The sequence below is a fragment of the Notolepis coatsorum genome (assembly GCF_963971535.1).
Source record: "Notolepis coatsorum genome assembly, chromosome: 12".
NCBI classification, from domain to species: domain Eukaryota; kingdom Metazoa; phylum Chordata; class Actinopteri; order Aulopiformes; family Paralepididae; genus Notolepis; species Notolepis coatsorum.
The window spans coordinates 16,815,186-16,834,357 of NC_140176.1; the positions used below are offsets into that span (position 1 = coordinate 16,815,186).

A 19,172-nucleotide genomic window follows, 5' to 3' on the forward strand; every position below is an offset into this window, starting at 1 on the left:
CCATGCCCGCTTCGATTGTGCAAGAATACAATAGTAAATAAAATAAGTAGAAGATAATAAAAAGACATAAAATAGACATGTTAAAAGTCCTGAGATAAATGCAATACAATGTTGAGCTATGAATTAAAGGCACTGGGTCCTATGTACACTACTATACAATATACAGTTTTACTCTATGTCCCTATGCTTTACTTGCTATTACTAACTATACTATACAAGAACCACAACAAGTTATTTCCTTAAGTGAAATTATTTTTCTTCTCCTCCTTCCTTTAAAGTGTCCTTTTCTTATGTGTTTAAAGTGACCTGTGGTGCGTTTTGTGTGTGAGCGAGTGCAGAATGTGTGTTGTGTATGTGTGTGTTCATGTGTGCTTGTGTGTGTGGAGAGATCAGTGTTCAATGTTCTGATGGCCTGGGGGACGAAGCTGAGCCTTAGTCTCTCTGAATCATCTCACCAGTCGGGAGGTTTCGTTGTTCCTCTAATCTCTCTTGTGTTGTCCTCCGTGGCAGTGGGAGCCTCAGCACCAGGACCTGTCCTGTGAGCAGTTCCAGCTGTGGAAGAGAGAGAACGACCCAGAGTACCAGAAGCAGTGTCTGGCCGGCTTTCTCCAAGACAACGGCATCAGTGAGTCTCGACCAGCCGGCAGTGTTGTTCGAATTTGATGCGTCGGGTTTAAATTTTATTATCTTTTCATCTTCAGAATCAAGAAGAATCAAGAGGTTTCTTTGTCACATACATACCAGGGCATACAGTGAAATGCGGGTGGTCATGCCCGCATTGATTGTGCAAAATACAATAATAAAAATAGGAATAGAAAAAAATAAACAGAAAAAATAAAATGGGTAAGACACAAGATATGCATGGTAAAAAAACAAACGCATGCTAAGTTCCTGAGAAACTGGTTCCTATATACACTACTATACAATATACAATTTACAATTTTAACTCTTAATGTATCTAAACTATACTATTAGTACCTCCCTTTAAAGTGGCTTTCTATTTTTTAAAGTGACATTTTGTTTGTGATTGTTTTAGCGGTTGCCGCACGCGCGCGCGCGTGTGTGTGTGTGTGTGTGTGTGTGTGTGTGTGTCTGTGTCTGTCTGTGCTCATGTGTACTTGTGAGTGGAGAGTTCAGTGTTCTTCCAAAGTTTCGTTCACACTGATTTTTTGGGGAAATTTACCAACACACTTCTCCCTTTCTAACATGCACAATCGCATACACATAGCTTTCACTCACAGACATATCTATCTACACACACTACCCTCCCTCTCTCTACACATAGCCTTATCTGTCTGCACATACCATATTCACACACTTTCTCTCCCACTCTCTTCCTCTCTCTCACACACACACACACACACACACACACACACACACACACACACACACACACACACACACACACACACACATTACATCCACGTAGCCTTCGGTTCACATAGCCTTCTCATTGTCTGCATACCATATCTTTTTTTTATCCACTTTTTCTCCTATTTTTCTTGTATTTTCCTCCCATCCCAATTTAGTCGTTATGCCAATTCCCCCCTCGTTGCGCGCATTTGCCCCCTACTTGCCGGTCTAGGGAGCCCTGAAGTCTATCACATGCTTCCTCCGATACATAGGAGACAGCCAGCAGCCTCTTTTCACCTGGCAGCGAGGACTCTCATTGGGGAAGTGTAACGTGTGGGAGGGCACACTACCTCACCAAGATCCCTTCCTCGCTGTGCAGGCGCCCTGACCGACCTGTAGGAGTCGCTGCCAATTGTGTCAGTATGACGACCGGCCAAGCCGGAGGCACCGCTGACAGCTGGATTCGATACCAGTGTCTCTGCGGTGGTAGACAGACGCTTAGTCCGCTGCGCATACCATATCTATGTCCATATCTATGTCAATGCTCCACTTGTTTTTTCTACTCTCCTGCATAAATACTTTGTTAGCTCGCCATTCTACAGAGATCTAGGCTAGGGCCATTGCTGTAACCATGGTTGCAACATGTCATTCTGTCAGTAGACTCTATCCTTAATCAGTCTCTGTGAATAATATCTGGTCAAATTATTCCACATCACACACTAACAATCATTCCAATCTTCCGTCATGTTGAAGTGATGAACCGTTGATGTTGTTCTTATTGATGCTGCTTTGTGTCGTGTGTAATAATTATGTTTTTTACCGTGACACTGCAATATGGAGTCCCAGTTTCAAGTGTATTCTCACCTCTCACCTCATCCTGTCTCCGTTCAACCACGACAAGGTTGTTGTCATTGTTTGTAGGAGGGTATAGTGTGTAAAATACAAACAATTTCGTTTTTCTTACTTGCCACTTCCACTCCGGGAATATCCTAATCTACGCACACATAATAAAGAGTTTGATCCATCCGTTTGGATGTATACAATGAATCAATCATTTATTTCCAATCTGCATAACAAACAAAACTCTCACAATCATCTCATAATGCGGTGCGGTAGAAAAGCCGTTTGCTTTCCCGGTCCTCCTCCCCCCCCACCCAAGCCACCACCCCTTATCAAGGTAAACCATACAGGTTGAATAGCTCGGGTAGGTCTCTTAAAGGGGAAGTACACATATTGTTTCAAATCATAGGAATAGTTACAATAACCATAATCGGTGTAAATCATATCATGACTTGTCAATCAAATCATCAATAGTCATCAGTTTTCGTATTTCATCATTCATAAACTCCCAATTTTCACAATTCATAGTTCAAATAATTTCATGATACAAACTCAAAGATGTAATGACTCAGAAATGGCTCCTACGGAGGAGGGTGTGACTGTCGCTCTCTGTCCTCAGCCTGCCCCGACTGCAGGTTCCAGTACGCCCTGACCAAGGGAGGCTGCATGCACTTCACCTGCTCCCAGTGCCGGTACCAGTTCTGCAGCGGCTGCAACAACCCCTACCACGCTGTGAGTGGACCTGGGCTCACCCATACACCACATGCTACTGAGAAGAGGGGTTCTCTCTCTCTCTCTCTCTCTTTCTCTCTCTCTCTCTCTCTCTCTCACTCTCACTCTCACTCTCACTCTCACTCTCACTCTCACTCTCTCTCTCTCTCTCTCTCTCTCTCTCTCCCACACATACATACACACACACTCTCTCTCTCTCTCTCTCTCTCCCACACATACACACACACTCTCTCTCTCTATCTCTCTTTCACTCTCAATTTCAATTAAATTCAAATGTGTTTTATTGGCTGAATGTCAAATAAGTGTTGCCAAAGCAGTTAACAACATATTACAACAAATTATAATGTCATGTTAAATTAAACCAAAATAAATAAATAATAATAGATAAAGATGTTGACTCCAACCTTTTTACTCCACTCCCTCACACACACACTATCTCCGTCTTTCTCTCTCTGTCTCTCTCTCACACACACTCTCTCTCTGTCTTTCTCTCTCTGTGTGTGTCTCTCTCTCTCTCTCTCTCTCTCTCTCTCTCTCTCTCTCCCTCTCTCTCAGACGGCCTGTAAGACAGCTCAGTGTAAGCTCACAGGGCTCCACGCTCATCACCCTCGTGACTGCCTCTTCTACCTCAGGGACTGGGAGCCACACAGGCTGCAGACGTTGTTGCAGGCAAGGATCCTGCTCAGTACATTGAACCTCTCTTTGACCTCTTGCGTTATTGACGACCGTGTTTTTTACGTTGTTCCCTTGTTATATACTTATTTTCTTCCAGAGGAACACTGTAGAGTTCAACATCAACCCTCCCATTGGAACACAGGCTGGTAGGACGATTTGTTGTTCTTCTACCGATGGCATCTGTCAAATGCAAATCCACAAATCTCCTCCAAATATTTCCATATGTGTAAACGGTTAAAAGGATTGTGACACAATTGACCTAAAACACAAAACATGCAACTGTTTCCACTGTTTTTAAATAAAAAACGAGCTTGATGGTGTATATTTAAAAAGCTCTCCATTCAAATGTTTGTATTTTGCGTGATAAACGAGACCTATTGTGCGTACCTCCCCGCCCATCCCAGAGGCATGCGGTGTGATGGAGCAGAAGGACGTTGAAGACCAGCAGACTGACTTACCATGCGGTGTCCAAACCAAGACGGGCCAAGCTGGGCTCTGCGAGTGAGTGTTGACACAGAGCTTATTGTCCATGTACAAATCAAACCCTTCAACAACGTATGTGGATACTTAAAACTAGGGATGCTCGATATTGACTTTTTTACCGATACCGATATTGTCCAACTCTTAATTTCCGATACCGATATCAACCGATACCGATATATGCAGGGTTTCCCCCCCAAAAAAACTGAATAATTTCAGGTAATTAACATTGCATATCTCTTGTTGTGGAATTAACACAACATTATGCATACTTTTGACAATAAATAAAATCAGAATTTGTTCTTACTTGCTTGCCTGGGTAAATAAAGGTTATAGAAATGTAAAAAAAAAATAATAATAATAATAATTTTAAACAGATACCGATATTTTCCGATATCACATTTTAATGCCAATATCGGCCGATAATATCGCTAGGCCGATAATATCGGACATCCCTACTTAAAACCTAAAATAGTGTATTACGGGTGTAGTTTGGTAGAAAATGTTTCCTACATGAAACTGCTCCCAACAAGGTCTGTGAATTATCTGGAGTAACTGGGTCATCGTTTATGGAAAGAGACATCGCTTTTGACTTTTCCAAAAGTATCTTTTGGGCGGTATTGCGTCACGGTGACGCAGTGGTTGGCACTGTTGCCTCACAGCAAGACGGTCCTGGGTTCAAACCCCAGCAGGGGGCCTTTGGTGTGTGGAGTTTGCGTGTTCTCCCTGTGTTTGCGTGTGGTTTCCTCCAGGTGCACCATAAAGACATGCATGCTCTTGCTCCCTCAAGGGCATTATAACTAGAGTGGGCCCCCGGGGCGCCGCACTGTGTGGCTTCCCACTGCTCCTAAATAGTTAGGATTATTCAAACGCAGGTTTCCCAATGGGATTAATAAGAGTATACATTTTGAGCACCACAAACCAAGTGCCGTTCAGCTCCATTGTATTGGAGTGATGTCAGATATCTCCAAAACTAGGCAAATCACACCAAAAATGATCTGGACAGATAGATGGCACTCTGGGTAAGAGGGATAAATATGTTGTTTTGTGAATTTTGGGTGAACTGCCCCCTTTTAAAAATATGTTTTGCTGAAAAGAAAGAAAAGCTCTTCTGATTTTTCACGATTTTATAATACAGAAACCAAAACAAAGTGTACCGTATTCAGTCTAAACAGTGATCATTGACAACGGGACTCTTCTCTCCGTTTACTCCTCTGTAGGAAACACTACAGAGAATATCTTGTCAGCCTCACGAACGGGCACACGCTGGACCCTGCCCTGCTGTACGACAGCCAGGAGCTGACCGTAGCGTGCAACAGGTACCAAGTGGACACGCAGCGAGGGGAGAGTGAGGACGAGGACGCGTACCACGCTCTGCTGCTCAGGGTGAGATACTGGTGATACTGTTGGCAGAAGCTAATCTCGGGTTCCAATAATAGACCACTGCACTTCCGCGTTACATTGAGCATTAAGGATGGAACTGAAAAATGTATGAATGTGGATGAGAGCCTTGACATTAAATGGTTGTAGCTACGGCTGTGGGGGTGCTGGAGACATGATCCAATAGACTTTTCCCTAGTCAATCGGCACTTTCTCGGCTGAGCTATAGTCATTTTGCCGCACCTACTCCCGAACTACGCATGCGCAGATTGATGAACCTAGATCTCTGGACAATTCTGAGACACTCCGTGGGCAATCTGCGCATGCAGAGTTTGTGAGTAGGTGTTGGGAAGTGACTATAGCTCGGCCGAGAAAGTGCAGATCGACTTGGGATTGGTCGCTCCGTGTTCAGGAGACTCGGGTGTATAAAAGTCTATTGGATCATGTCTCCACAGCCGTAGCTACAACCACCGTCGAGGCTCTCATCCACATTCATTCATTTTCTCCCCCCGCTCTCTTTCTCCCATGATTTCAGAATACCGGAAGTGTTGCGGTGGTCTATTGGCCTATCTCAAGCCCCGCCCTCTTTTCTTGATCCTCCAATCTCAACTGTTGCAGCAGTTGTGATTGGAGAACAATTACTGCTGTCATTTTCTGACTTTGAGACTTGATCTGCATGTGGTGTTGACATTTTTTTTTTTTTTTATAGAAACTGATGGAAGTTCCACTCGGAGAGAAAGTTCCTCGAACCAAATGAAGATTACTTCAAGACTGAAGCGAACCAAATATGACACGGAAGGTTGCCTATTTGCACTGGCCTTGAATATCAAGCCTAGTCGGGTTTAAAAACATTGAGTATGTCTCACTGTTTGACATGTTAACTGGCTACTGATCTTGTGTTTTGCTCTGTGATCTTAACTGTTGTTGAACTCCCGTTTCCCATGCTTTGTAAAGACAAACTCAGAATTCGAAAGAAAGATGAGATTTTAATTGTGAATCGGTTCATCCCGTTATTCAAATCCGTCTTGTCTTGCATAGCTCTATGAATGTTGAACATAGCCATGTTTCTAATCTTCTGACCTTTTGTACAGAGAATTTGTAGTTTCCAAATGGCTAATTACTAGGGATGCACGATAATTATCGGGCCGATATCAGCAATTATGACGTCATCTCAATAAACCCGATAAAAGTATTGATAATACATTTTTATTTTTTTATTTTTTTTTACACTTTTATTTTCATGTCAACGTTCACACACACAATATATGCTTACTTAGGATTTGACTTGATTCAACAACAAAGCAGTCGGGGCAATGGCAAGCCGAAAACGGTCGAAAATGTGGTTATTTGAAGTTTGGATTTTTTTTTTTTCACAACTGAGGTAGGTAGGTTACATTTTTAGAGACTAAAGTACAGAAAAAAGGTACCGTTGGGTACCGGTATCGATTCACAGGTACCGGTACCGTATCGGTTCAAATGTGAACGGTACCCATCCCTACTGACAAAGCACAATACCTGTTGGTTTTTAGTTCACTCATTGTTCAGGGAAACACATTGTTTTTTTTTGTATCCACTTTTTCTCCCATTTTTCTATATTTTCTCCCATCCCAATTTCGTATCGTCCAATTCAACCCTCCCCTGTCACGAACGCTGTTTCTTGCCTCCCACAAGCCGGCTGCAATGTGGACTAAGTCATACATAGCACAAGTCCCCTCCGGTACTTGAGGTAACAGCAGTCGCATCTTTTCACCTGCGCAGCTCGATCTCTCAGTGTCGAGGAGTAACGCGTGGGAGGCTCACGCTGCCCCCGACACTTCCTGATTCTACTGCGCAGGCGCACCAACCGACTTGTAGGAGTCGCTTGTTCACAACGCCCGATCCCCACCCTTCAGTTTCCCTCCCCGTAATACGGCCAATGTGTATTACTGCGGACGACCAGCTAAACTGAAAACAATGTGGAGAGCTGGATTCGAACACGCGAATCCTAGCGTCTCCACACTGGTGGCGAGTGCCTTGCCCACTACACCACCTAGCCGCCAGGGAAACACATTGTTAATGCCATTGACGGATTGTGAATTTTGTGATTGACTCAAATTATATTTATTTGGAAAAATAAATATAGTCACTTTATTTGAAGAGTCAAAACTGTTCTCTTGGCTTTGTTTTGTTCATAGTAGTAACGCTCATGTCATGATAAATCTGGTTAGGTCAAAACTACAGGAATATACATAAATAATTTATAATACAATAAATATATATATATATATCGGTTATCGGTATCGACCTTGAGGAGCAGAAAGTTATCGGTATCGATATCGGGGTCAAAAAATCAATATCGTGCACCCCTACTAATTACACAATCATAAAGGAATGTATGCAACATGCATTTTGATATTAGAAATGGTAGCAGCCCTTCCAAAAAAAAACAAGTATTATGGTATTTCCATAATTCCTTGGTCACTACAGTGATGGTAGTGACCAGAAACATGACTATATTACGTTTATACGTTCTAATTTTACTATGTTTTTATTTCATACTTATCTTGTCTTGCACAGTCTCTGGAGCGCAACAGTAAGAAGCATTTTGTACAAAAGTATTCTGTACTTCTGTATGACAACTATTAAAGAAACTTGAAACTTGAAACTTATATTATATTATATTATTAAGTACAAGCATACCTTTTACCATAGCAGCAGTACCATGGTAGATCATTACAGTACCATGGTTAAACTGAAGTTACTACCAGGATACTTTTTGGTAAGGGGGGGTGTCTTTTTGCAAAACCTCTGTATTTTAGGGATGATTCAACACAAGTAATTAAAGTTTTATTGATTCTAAAGTTTAAATGTTGTGATTCATTTTGCATGGAGTCTAAGCACCACACAAGACCAGGACAGTGATGCCGGTTTTGTGCTGCAGGGAACTGATTTTAACGGATAATCATGATTGTCACTGTAGATGGATATTAACAAGGGAACTGGTTTTGGTAAATTATTTCACTTCATATTGCAGTACACAAATGACTGCTGTGTATTTGTTGTAATTGCTGTGTAATAACAGAAATAACCAGAAAATATTATGAGGAGGGCTTTCTCGGGTAATAATGATGTGCTGCCTGTTTTGGCTCTCCAAATGATGGCAGAAGAGACACGCATGAGTTAGTTTACATTCAGTCTATTTTGATACGGTCTATTGAGAATTTTGAAAGAGCCCGAATATCACAATGTAGCATCTCGATAATATAAAATCTAAGTATACATCATTTTACATGTTTCTTTTACATCATTTCTTTTCCCATTCCAAATGCATTTCCCCTCTCACGAGCTGATGTAATGCGGAAGTGCAGTGGTCTATGAGAATATTTTTTTTCTTTTGTTTTTACCAACAATGTATTTGTACTTGGTCTATATGTCATTTGTCAAGTAATTGGTCAAGTATATTATTATATACTTATTGTTATGTGTCTTGTAAGCCCATATGGGCTTGGGCATACACCTGTATGTAAGACACGAAAATAAAAAACATCAAATCAAATCAATGTACAATCGCGACCCCTGGCGTTTATAACGCATATGGTTTCTGCAAAGTCACGTGATTTCGGGGAAAGGGAGCGCCTCGGAGAAGGGAGCAGAGAGAGCGCTGCAGACTAGTCCAAGTCCTACTGGCGCTGTGGTCCCTAGCTGGTCTGAGGAAACGCAACTAAGGTAAACGAAACTTAACTGTACGACTAATAATAACGTACATTGCTTTCTGTTTTAACTTGCATGTACATTTATATTTGTATGTTCATTTGCACTTGTAAAATATTTACGTCCTGAAACTTTATTATTGTTTTGCTTTAGCTTACTATAACATTATGCCGCTGCGCCATTAATAAAAACAAATACCTAACGTAACTTGCAGCTAATGTTACGCGCATAATTAATTTCTCATAATTAATCATATGCATCAGAATTTGTCAATAAAATATATCGTTGTTCCCTAAGCTTTACTTTCGCCTGCTTTATTATTACAGTTGACGGTCATTCTCAAATCGGTGTTCAATTTCTCGCTGACTCTTTTGGGGAAGTCTCGCTTAATGAGGAATGAGGATGGTCATCATAATAATGTAATGTAATGACTTGTCTTTTGTTTTCACAGCCATGCCTTTGAGTAAAATTCGCTCCACTCGCAGACTGCGCTTCTGGATGATCGACCAGGTACTGTACCATGTGGACCGCTTAGTTACATCACGTGGTGTTTGTGTACATTAAGCGCGTGCGAGTGAGACAAGCTGAGACATGACTGTTGTTGCAGACAGTTGCGGTTTCCAAAGTAGGATCACCCAACAAAACAGTTTAGTACATATTTAATTGAACTTGTATTTAATCCACCATAAATTCTCACAATGAGAAAATGTATAAGGGTGACTATTTAAATTAAATCCTAACGTAGACCACCTGATTGATTGATTGATTGATTGATTGATTGAAAACTTTATTAACAGATTGCAGAATGGGTACAATACAGTACCGCTCAATACACAGAATTGTTAAGGGGATGCAGACCAGAGAAAGACTTTCGTCTTGTTTACATCAGGGTCCCCCTACACCAGTGTTCTAAATCATAAACCACAAAAATCTTCTCAGATGGGGGTCTTTGACATGAGACCGTTAGGGTTTATGAGACTGTCAAAGTCAACTTTATTGTCATTTTCCCATTTGTGCAAGACATACAGAAAAATTTAATTATGTTCCCCCCCCTTCCCACAGTGTATATAAAAAGATCTAGAGACAATATAAAACACAAAAGTAATTATAGGAGGACACAATATACAACACACAATATACAGGACTATGTACAATATAAACGGTAGTTAAAATGAAATTAATGAGTGAATTAAATAAAAGAACTTAGTGCAAATATTCCTAGCAGCAGTAGTACACATAGTCAAATAAAGTGGCAGTGAGTTAGTAAAGTGGGAGGGGGGGGGGGGGGGGTTGGGAGAGAGTTCAGCTTCCTGACAGCCTGATGGATGAAGCTGTCTTTCAGTCTGCTAGTCATGCAGTCTGCGGCATCTTTCTTCTCTTGGACGGCGGTGGCATGTTGCGTTGCAGGTAGATTAACAAGTTCAACATGAATGATACTGTTGTTGTCAAAATGATCAGTTTATAACGACTACTCGCGGACGTGGTTGGAGACACTGACTCTACCTGTGCTTTTGTTATGTAAAAACAGTGGCCGCGCCGAGCCGGCACTTAGTTACAACGAATGGGAACAGCGGATTTTTGTGTGAGGCTCCTCATATTCTCCTCCCGGAGGGCAGGACTGTCTCAGGCGTCTGCGACCTCTGACCTGATACTGAATGTTTGTGTGCAGGTCAGCAGCGGGGATTACCCTGGGCTTATTTGGGATGACGCTTCCAAGACCATGTTCCGCATCCCATGGAAACACGCAGGGAAACAGGACTTCCGCAGCGACGAGGACGCTGCCATCTTCAAGGTATTGCAAGATGATTTGTTTTTCTATACAGTCATGTCTCATGACTAGTACCCGGAGGCTTAATGGAAGGATACCGCAGCTCACAGGCCAACACAACCACAGTACAAGTCTAATTCTAAGTTGTTCAGTGGTCTTTTAACAACTTAGCTTTGAGTCTGAATTGACCAGGAAGCGTCTATGCCTTCTACTACACTGTTCGGTTTCCGGGTTCCTCTGATTGGCCACTAAGCCCACGTGACCGCACGCTAGCACGCCCCCCTTATCGCCCACTCTCGCGCTGTGAAGCGGAAGCGCCAGCGGGGGCGAGGCGGTGGTTTCTCCCCCGGCTCCGTGCGCCGCTGACTCGGTCCAGCTCCAGCAGCAGCGGCCGTCTTCCGCCTGTGGTATCCTCTCTCCGAGGCGGCTCGTTCTTATTATTATCCCCCATTGTTCAGGTCGACATGGTCGCACAAACACCCGTTGGAGGAGTAGTGGGGGAGAAGAGGAGGAATGAATGAAAACTTTATTTAACAGATTGCAGAATGGGTACAATACAGTACGGCTCAATACACACAATTGTTAAGAGGATGCAGACCAGAGAAAGACGTTTGTCTTGTTTACATCAGGGTCCCCCATTTTCAATTCATATCGACATTTATGACATACACAACATACATGACATTAACATGTCTGACGAGCACAGAGTTGCCAGTCGATAATTCTTGCTATTTCAAAATATTCCTCCTCTTCTCCCCCACTACTCCTCCAACGGGTGTTTGTGAGACCATGTCGACCTGAACAATGGGGGATAATAATAAGAACGAGCCGCCTCGGAGAGAGGATACCGCAGGCGGAAGACGGCCGCTGCTGCTGGAGCTGGACCGAGTCAGCGGCGCACAGAGCCGGGGGAGAAACCACCGCCTCGCCCCCGCTGGCGCTTCCGCTTCACAGCATGAGAGTGTAAAGGGGGGCGTAATAGCATAGGTCAGTGGCCAATCAGAGGAACCCGGAAACCGAACAGCATTGTAGAAGGCATAGACGCGACCAGGAATTGACCTGTTTCAAACCCCGCCCTCTTTTCTTGATCCTCCAATCACAACCGTTGCTTCGAGGAAAGGTCCCCAGAGTTTGAATTTTAGCTGGTGAGCTCCCTCTTCAAGCAGCCTCTACATGCTTTGACAGAGTTTTCAATGAGAATTCTGCCAGTTAGGCTATTATTTGTATTATTGTTATTTGTGAACATGGGCTACCTTCAGAGAATGGGAAAGGCACAGGCGACAGTGACAGTGACAGGGAGGTAGAGCAGTCGTCTGGCAATCCGGAGGTTCCCGATTCGATGTGTCCCGGTTTTATGTGTCCTTGAGCAAGACACTTAACCCCCTAATTGCTCCAGATGAGCAGGTTGGCACCTTGCATGGTTGCCTCCGCCGTCGGTGTGTGAATGTGTGAGTGAATGGGTAAAAGTGGTTCCACTTTTTAACTGCTTCCTCCCCTCAGGCGTGGGCGAAATTCAAGGGCAAGCTGTTGGAGGGGAGTCTCAATGACCCCGCGTCCTGGAAGACACGCCTCCGCTGCGCCCTCAACAAGTGCCCAGATTTCGAAGAGGTCCCCGAACGCTCCCAGCTGGACATCTCCGAACCCTACAAGGTGTACCAGCTTGTCTCATTCACCGTACAGGGTGAGATGCTGAGCCGATGTCCTTTTACACCGTCGCCTCCCTGTTTTTAAGTCATCATAGACCAGACTGTGTAGTGCCGTCGCTTATAGCACTAGATCCCACAGCACTCAACCTCCCATACTGATTTCACACGGGATCAAATCTGGACCACAGGAAATCCCAGCAAACATTTTGATGCTGAATAAGATGATGGATATGACATCCCCCACCGGTTTTGAAAACATGCGTAAACCAAAGTTGAAAAGACTTTGGCATTGTTACCTCAACCTGTTGTATTATGTTGTTGTTTTTACAATTACTTCATCATCGTTACCTCTTCCCCACAGGCTGTTTCATAATCTCAGTTTCAACATGGCCAGATTGGTTGCGCTAATACCTGCTTTTACTTCAGCTGCAAAACCTGTTTTATTGTAACAGCTTATTGTAACCAGTTGATTCATGCACATTCTTAATAGACTCTCCCTGTGGGTGTCAATATAGGCTGAATGGTTTGAACACCTAACACCAAGAGGGTCATCAAGGTTCATTAACAGAGTAAGAGGAAATACATCAGTCATTTGTTTGCATATGATTTTTCTTTCAATTCTTTGGCTAATTATTTCTACACAAATTGGTTCAAATGGGACTTTTCTTTGTTGCCTCGTTTGCAAATCCACAACCGCATTCTAGGAAATGCACTCTTGATGCACCAAGTGCACACATTTGAGTGCATTGGCATTTCACCAAGCAGTGCACTAATAATAATAATAATAATAATAATAATAATAATAATAATAATAATAATAATAATAAACTTTATTTGTATAGCACCTTTCATACAAAAATTGCAGCTCAAAGTGCTTTACAATAGAAAAAGACAGGCATAAAATGAGCACATAAAGTGCAGACATATAAAATCACAGTTTTTCACATTAGGATCTAACATCCCAACGGGCCACCTTGTTTATGGTTTGATTCAGTTTTAAAAATAGACAATAATAAAAAGAACAAGATAGAATACACACCCTAACTGTAAAGTGCAAGACAGCGAGACAAAAGGCTGATTAGACTGTTACACGATGTTACCCGGAGAGACGGCACAACAGAGCAACAGCTGCAGCCCCGTATCAGCACTGATGAACAGCTCGGTTGCCACGTCAAAACAGGCCAAAGTGCAGCATTTACTGGGTCCTTACAGGATCTGCTGAAGCTCATATACTTTTACACTGTGTTAACCCTTTCACTACCACACTACAGAAGGTTAACCCTTTCACTACCACACTACAGAAGGTTAACCCTTTCACTACCACTACAGAAGGTTAACCCTTTCACTACCACACTACAGAAGGTTAACCTTTCACTACCACACTACAGACGGTTAACCTTTCACTACCACACTACAGACGGTTAAGTGTGGTAGTGAAAGGGTTAACCTTCTGTAGTGTGGTTGTGAAAGGGTTGACCCTTTGTCGTGTGGTAGTGAAAGGGTTAACCTTATGTATTGGCGCAGTGAAAGGGTTAACCATTTGGTAGTGAAAGGGTTAACTGTGCTATCATCTACTACAGTACACACCAAAAAACACACTTTGAGAGAGTTGGAAGTAAAAACGCCTGTATTTTCTCTGCTCAGGAGTAGCGGCCCCCCAACTAAAATGCAAAGAGGAAACACGGAAAACGCGGAAAAGGAAGAGCAGCAGTGAGTCGGCAAGCGAGCAGGATTCTCAGCCCAAACAGATTAAGGAGGAAGTGATGACCTCTCAGTTGGTGGGTCATGGGTCAAGTGGGGATGGGGGGGGGTCAAAACAGGAATGCTTTGATTTTATCTAATGATAAAAAAAAAATAAGGTTTGTGTACACTTGAGAAACCTTAAATCTCGATTTATTATCAACGTGTGTGGCGCCTTGAGCCGTGTGGCTCTTCAGACCAACAGTCCTCTGTAGGAGGAAACCAGAGATCTCTACTCACCAACCTTGACCTCTTTTGATTCCAGTGCATCAAGGACATCACCTTGGGAAGCGAGCTCCGACAGGAGTCGACTCGGCAGACAGGAGGTGAGTTAAGCTCTTATCTCATTCTCAGCCCACTCTGCCTCAAAGTGGCACGTGCTGGACGACAAACATCACTCTGTCTCTCTCGCTCTCTAGCAATCAACGAGATACAGCTGGATGTCCGGATTGAGACCACACCCCCTCCTCCTGGAGGTAATACTGTGATGGGTTCAGTCACACCGTCACTTACTGGACAGTTACTTACATGTGTGAACAGACATGCTTTAGACCGGCTTTGGAATCAAATGCTACATTACTGTACTATACTACATTACTGCACTACATTACTATTCTCTATTACTGTACTACTACATTACTGTACTATACTACATTACTATACTCCATTACTGTACTGCACTACATTACTGTACTATACTCCATTACTGTACTACATTATTATATTATTCGCTATTACTGTACTATACTCCATTACTATTCTCTATTGTACTATACTACATTACTATACTCCATTACTGTACTATACTACATTACTGTACTTGTACTATACTACATTACTATACTCCATTACTGTACTATACTACATTACTGTACTATACTACATTACTGTACTTGTACTATACTACATTACTATACTCCATTACTGTACTACACTACATTACTGTACTTGTACTATACTACATTACTATACTCCATTACTGTACTTGTACTATACTACATTACTATACTCCATGACTGTACTATACTACATTACTGTACTATACTCCATGACTGTACTATACTCTCTCTCTCGATTTCTCCAGTCCAGGATTCTTTCCACGTAGAGGTGAGCTACTTGGGATTGGAGGTTCTCAAGCGAGAAGTCCCGGGCAACGACGTCCGCATTACCTACCTTCCCCCCTCGCCCCGTCCCCCCACCCCGGCCTCACTGATGGGGCGGTTCCCACGCATCAGCCTGCCCGAGCCCCCTTCTATCCTGGCCGCCAGTCCCAAGCTCAGACCTGAGCTCCAGGCTCTGTCCACCCTGCTGCCCTTTATGGAGAAAGGAGTGGCGCTGAGCTCCAACACCGCGGGGGTCTTCGCCAGACGCTTCTGCAGGGGCCGGGTCTTCTGGATCGGGCCCCACGTGGCCACACCGGGGCTACACAAGATAGACCGCTACGCCGACCCTGAGCTCCTCTTCAGCAAAGAGGCCTTCAGAGAGGGTAAGTCACTGCAGGGCACAGTTAAAGCCTTTTGATTTGAATTGAAAGGATTGTCAGAATCTTGTAATGTGACATAGAGCAGAATAGTATACCTAATGGCATATATAAATACGTTTTTCAGCATTGATGCAATGAAATATTAGTTGATATAGATTTATTGTATGACAGACTATTATCATGATCCCAATTTAGAACTCTTGTCGTCTGTTTTTGCAATTCTTCAGAATTGGACCATTTCCGCCTGAACGGGGGCGAGCCTCCTCAGTGTGGCGTCACTCTGTGCTTCGGAGAGGAACTCAGTAATACAGAGGATCCGTCCAGCAAACTCATCATTGCCAAGGTACAGGCAAGTCATCTGTTCCGTCTCTGGCTTCTAGCTGCTAGAGATGGGCATGAGCATGGTTGTAATGTGTAAGCGGTATGCTCTCATGCTCCACAGCTGACCAGTCTTTCTGCAACAACTCACCTTGTGACGTTTCAGAGCGAGATTTCTGTTTCAGTGGCACAAACAAGCACTTAAAAAAGAAAAATATATATTTTTTTATAATAATCAAGCACCCTCAAAAACCACTCTAGTCGAGTTGAAACGGCTGATCGATTACTCACGCCCATCCCTAGTGCCTGCTCTACGATTGGGAGTTAGGAGGGTTTCATTCCCAGAGCGTAGTGTTCATACCACTTTCTTTCTTTCTTTGTCTCAAACATCCACATTAAAACATAACAATAAAAGATAACACCAAACATAAAAGATAAATCAAACAATCTCCATCGAGAAGAAACCATGGATGTGTTCGAGAAGGAGCAAGAAGCAAAATGCTTATCATGTCCTGCCCCTTCATCAACAGTGTCATATTAAATGATAATGAAACAAATTATAATCTTATAGATCAAAAAAGATCATTATAATAATTATCAATTATATCAATTATTTACATCCCTTCTTGACTTGATTCTCAAGGCCCCAGGCATACGATGAGCATCTTGTTCAGGGTATGTACTGTACAGGAGGGGGTTCCTGCCCCCTTGGGATGTTCTTGTCTCAAAGATAGCAATTTCTATGCCAACATACTTTTTTTTTTTTTTATCTTTTCCCCCCTCCATTTTCCTCCGATTTTCTCCCATCCCAATGTTAGTCGTATGCCAATTCCCAATCCCCTTCCTGGTCGCCTAAATATTAAAGGCAACCAACTTGTGTCTAGCCACGCCCAACTTGCGTCTAGCCACGCCCCCGCGGCAGCAGCAGAGCAGAGCGGCGCTCCGTCGCGGCAGCATTATGTAGCAGTAATCCCCCCTTTTTTACCATCGACAACTAGCTCAACTGGCAGCGCTGCCTTGCTGTGGATCCTGCGGTCCGTTGGTGACAAGTTTGATTCCCTTAAATTTTTTTTTTTTTTTAACGTGCATTCTTTCGCCGGTTAAGTTTAGGCATGTTAACTTTAAGCATTGTTTCGGAGTTGGTTAAGGTTAGGCATTGTTTCGGAGTTGGTTAAGGTTAGAAGGGTTAAGTTTAGGCGCTGTTAAGGAGCTGGTTAAGGTTAGAGTTTGTCTTAGAGAATGGCAATATTCTTTCGGAGTTGGTTATGGTTAAGGTTAAGGTTAGGCATTGTTTCGGAGTTGGTTAAGGTTAGAAGGGTTAAGTTTAGGCGCTGTTAAGGAGCTGGTTTGTCTTAGAGAATGGCAATAGACAGCCTATTTCCGCGCTGCAGATCTCTCGCGCTGCCACGGTCACATGGGCGTAGTGGCCAATCAGAGAAACGCTAAACACAAGTTGGTTGCCGAAAATATTCACGCTTCCTAGTCGCTGCGCACTTACCCCCCACAGTCAGATCATCTGGGAGAGTGGAGGCTATCACGTGCTTCCTCCGACACACGTCCAGCCAATCAACCGCTTCTTTTCACCTGGCAGTGCGGATCCTCCCTGAGAGGGCGTAGCGTGTGGAAGGATCACACTATCCCACTCAGGTCCTATCCGCGCTTAGCAGGCGCCCCGACCGAACTGTAGGAGTCGCTGTTTACAACGACCCGGACCCACCCCGCCAGCTTCTCCCACCCTCTAATACAGCCAATTGTATTAGTGTGAACGGCCAGCCAAGCTGGTGACAACCCCGGAGCTGTGAGCTGGATTCGAACAGGCTCACAGCTCCGGGGTTGGTGACAAACGCAATCTCCGCTACGCCACCTAACCGCCCGCCAACATACATTTTTATTTAGAAGCAAAAATGCTAATATCTGAATATAAAAAAGTTAAGGATGATTGAGAGGTTGGGAGATGATATACAGTGGGGGGGCGACAGTGGCTCAGGAGGTAGAGCAGTCATCTGGTTATCCGGAGGTTCCCGGTTCGATTCCCGCTCCTCCCGGGCAGCGTGTCGAAGTGTCCTTGAGCAAGACACTTAAACCCCTAATTGCTCCTGATGAGCAGGTTGGCACCTTGCATGGTTGCCTCCGCAGTCGGCGTGTGAATGTGTGAGTGAATGGGTCAAATGTGAGGAACAAATTGTAAAGCGCTTTGGATAAAAGAGCTATATAAATGCAGCCATTTACATACACCAGGACTGGAGTAGTGCTGGCCACCACATAATAGAATTAACTTGGACTAATTCGCTCCATACTCATGGCCTCAGTGACATAATCTGTTTATTAAACTCTGGTTTCAACATAGAGCATCAGGGTGGAGCCATGTTGGTTTAAGTGCATGCAGGATATGACACTGGCAAATTATTTTATGCTTTATTTTAATAGTTGTGATTTTTGAAACCCTAGCCCTATTTCTTACTCGCCAATGATGATGTTGATTGGTAGAGTCCTTTCTCAGCACAATCCATGCAGTTCCTTGTACGATCTCTGTATAGTTAGTTAGCCGCACAAACCAATGCAAAGTCAATGGGGTTGAGCTCCCGTCTGTACAGGCTGATGGAAGCTCATTGAAATATACTTGGTGTGCTCTGTGGAGTACATTTCAGTGAGCCTCAGTCAGCTTGTGCAGACAAGCGCTCGACCCCATTGACTTTGCATTGGTTCGTGGCTAACAATAATAAAGCTAGTATGAGGAACAACATTGATTGTGCTGAGACTAGGATTCTACCAATCAACATCATCATTGGTAAGTAAGAAATAGGGCTTTGGTTCCAAACATGTGAACTGTCCCTTTTAAGTACAGGCTGAGAATACATGAACTAATCCACTTCCTTCTCTCTTGTTACTGTAGATCACATTGCCATGGGCAAAGCGGCAGGTCGAGGATGCAAAAGCCATTGCGGACTCTCTAAGCATCCTTCACACGCTGGCGAGCCAGTCACCACTTGGAGAGATAACACTCAACCTGACTAACTGTTGAAGTATTGGCATCTTAAAGAAGCCTGCCTCTAGTGGAAATAACTAA

At 43.5% G+C, this 19,172-nt stretch overlaps 2 protein-coding genes across 5 annotated transcripts in view; both read left to right on the forward strand.

Moving 5' to 3' along the window:
- The window catches only part of LOC311238118 (E3 ubiquitin-protein ligase RNF31-like), a 47,090-nt gene extending 38,833 nt beyond the window's left edge, over positions 1-8,257 (forward strand). For both annotated transcript variants that reach the window (XM_084326111.1, XM_084326112.1), the window contains 7 exons: positions 511-625; positions 2,813-2,925; positions 3,481-3,594; positions 3,698-3,746; positions 4,005-4,101; positions 5,301-5,466; positions 6,170-8,257. In XM_084326111.1, the coding sequence (XP_084182237.1) occupies positions 511-625; positions 2,813-2,925; positions 3,481-3,594; positions 3,698-3,746; positions 4,005-4,101; positions 5,301-5,466; positions 6,170-6,217 (702 nt within the window). In that variant the 3' untranslated portion in view covers positions 6,218-8,257. The remainder of the gene's footprint in view (positions 1-510; positions 626-2,812; positions 2,926-3,480; positions 3,595-3,697; positions 3,747-4,004; positions 4,102-5,300; positions 5,467-6,169) is intronic.
- Positions 8,258-9,102: 845 nt separating this feature from the next.
- Positions 9,103-19,136, forward strand: irf9 (interferon regulatory factor 9). Of its 3 annotated transcripts, none has more exons than XM_084326020.1 (10): positions 9,105-9,165; positions 9,602-9,660; positions 10,820-10,942; positions 12,419-12,599; positions 14,209-14,342; positions 14,570-14,630; positions 14,724-14,780; positions 15,389-15,790; positions 16,015-16,136; positions 18,999-19,136. In XM_084326020.1, exons 2-10 carry the CDS (start codon positions 9,604-9,606, stop codon positions 19,125-19,127), a joined length of 1,266 nt encoding a protein of 421 aa, XP_084182146.1. In that variant the 5' UTR covers positions 9,105-9,165; positions 9,602-9,603; the 3' UTR covers positions 19,128-19,136. The 3 variants fall into 3 exon arrangements, with proteins under 3 accessions (XP_084182148.1, XP_084182146.1, XP_084182147.1); XM_084326021.1 differs by having other exon boundaries at positions 16,015-16,130; XM_084326022.1 differs by lacking the exon at positions 14,724-14,780 and having other exon boundaries at positions 9,103-9,165.
- Positions 19,137-19,172: the final 36 nt, after the last annotated feature.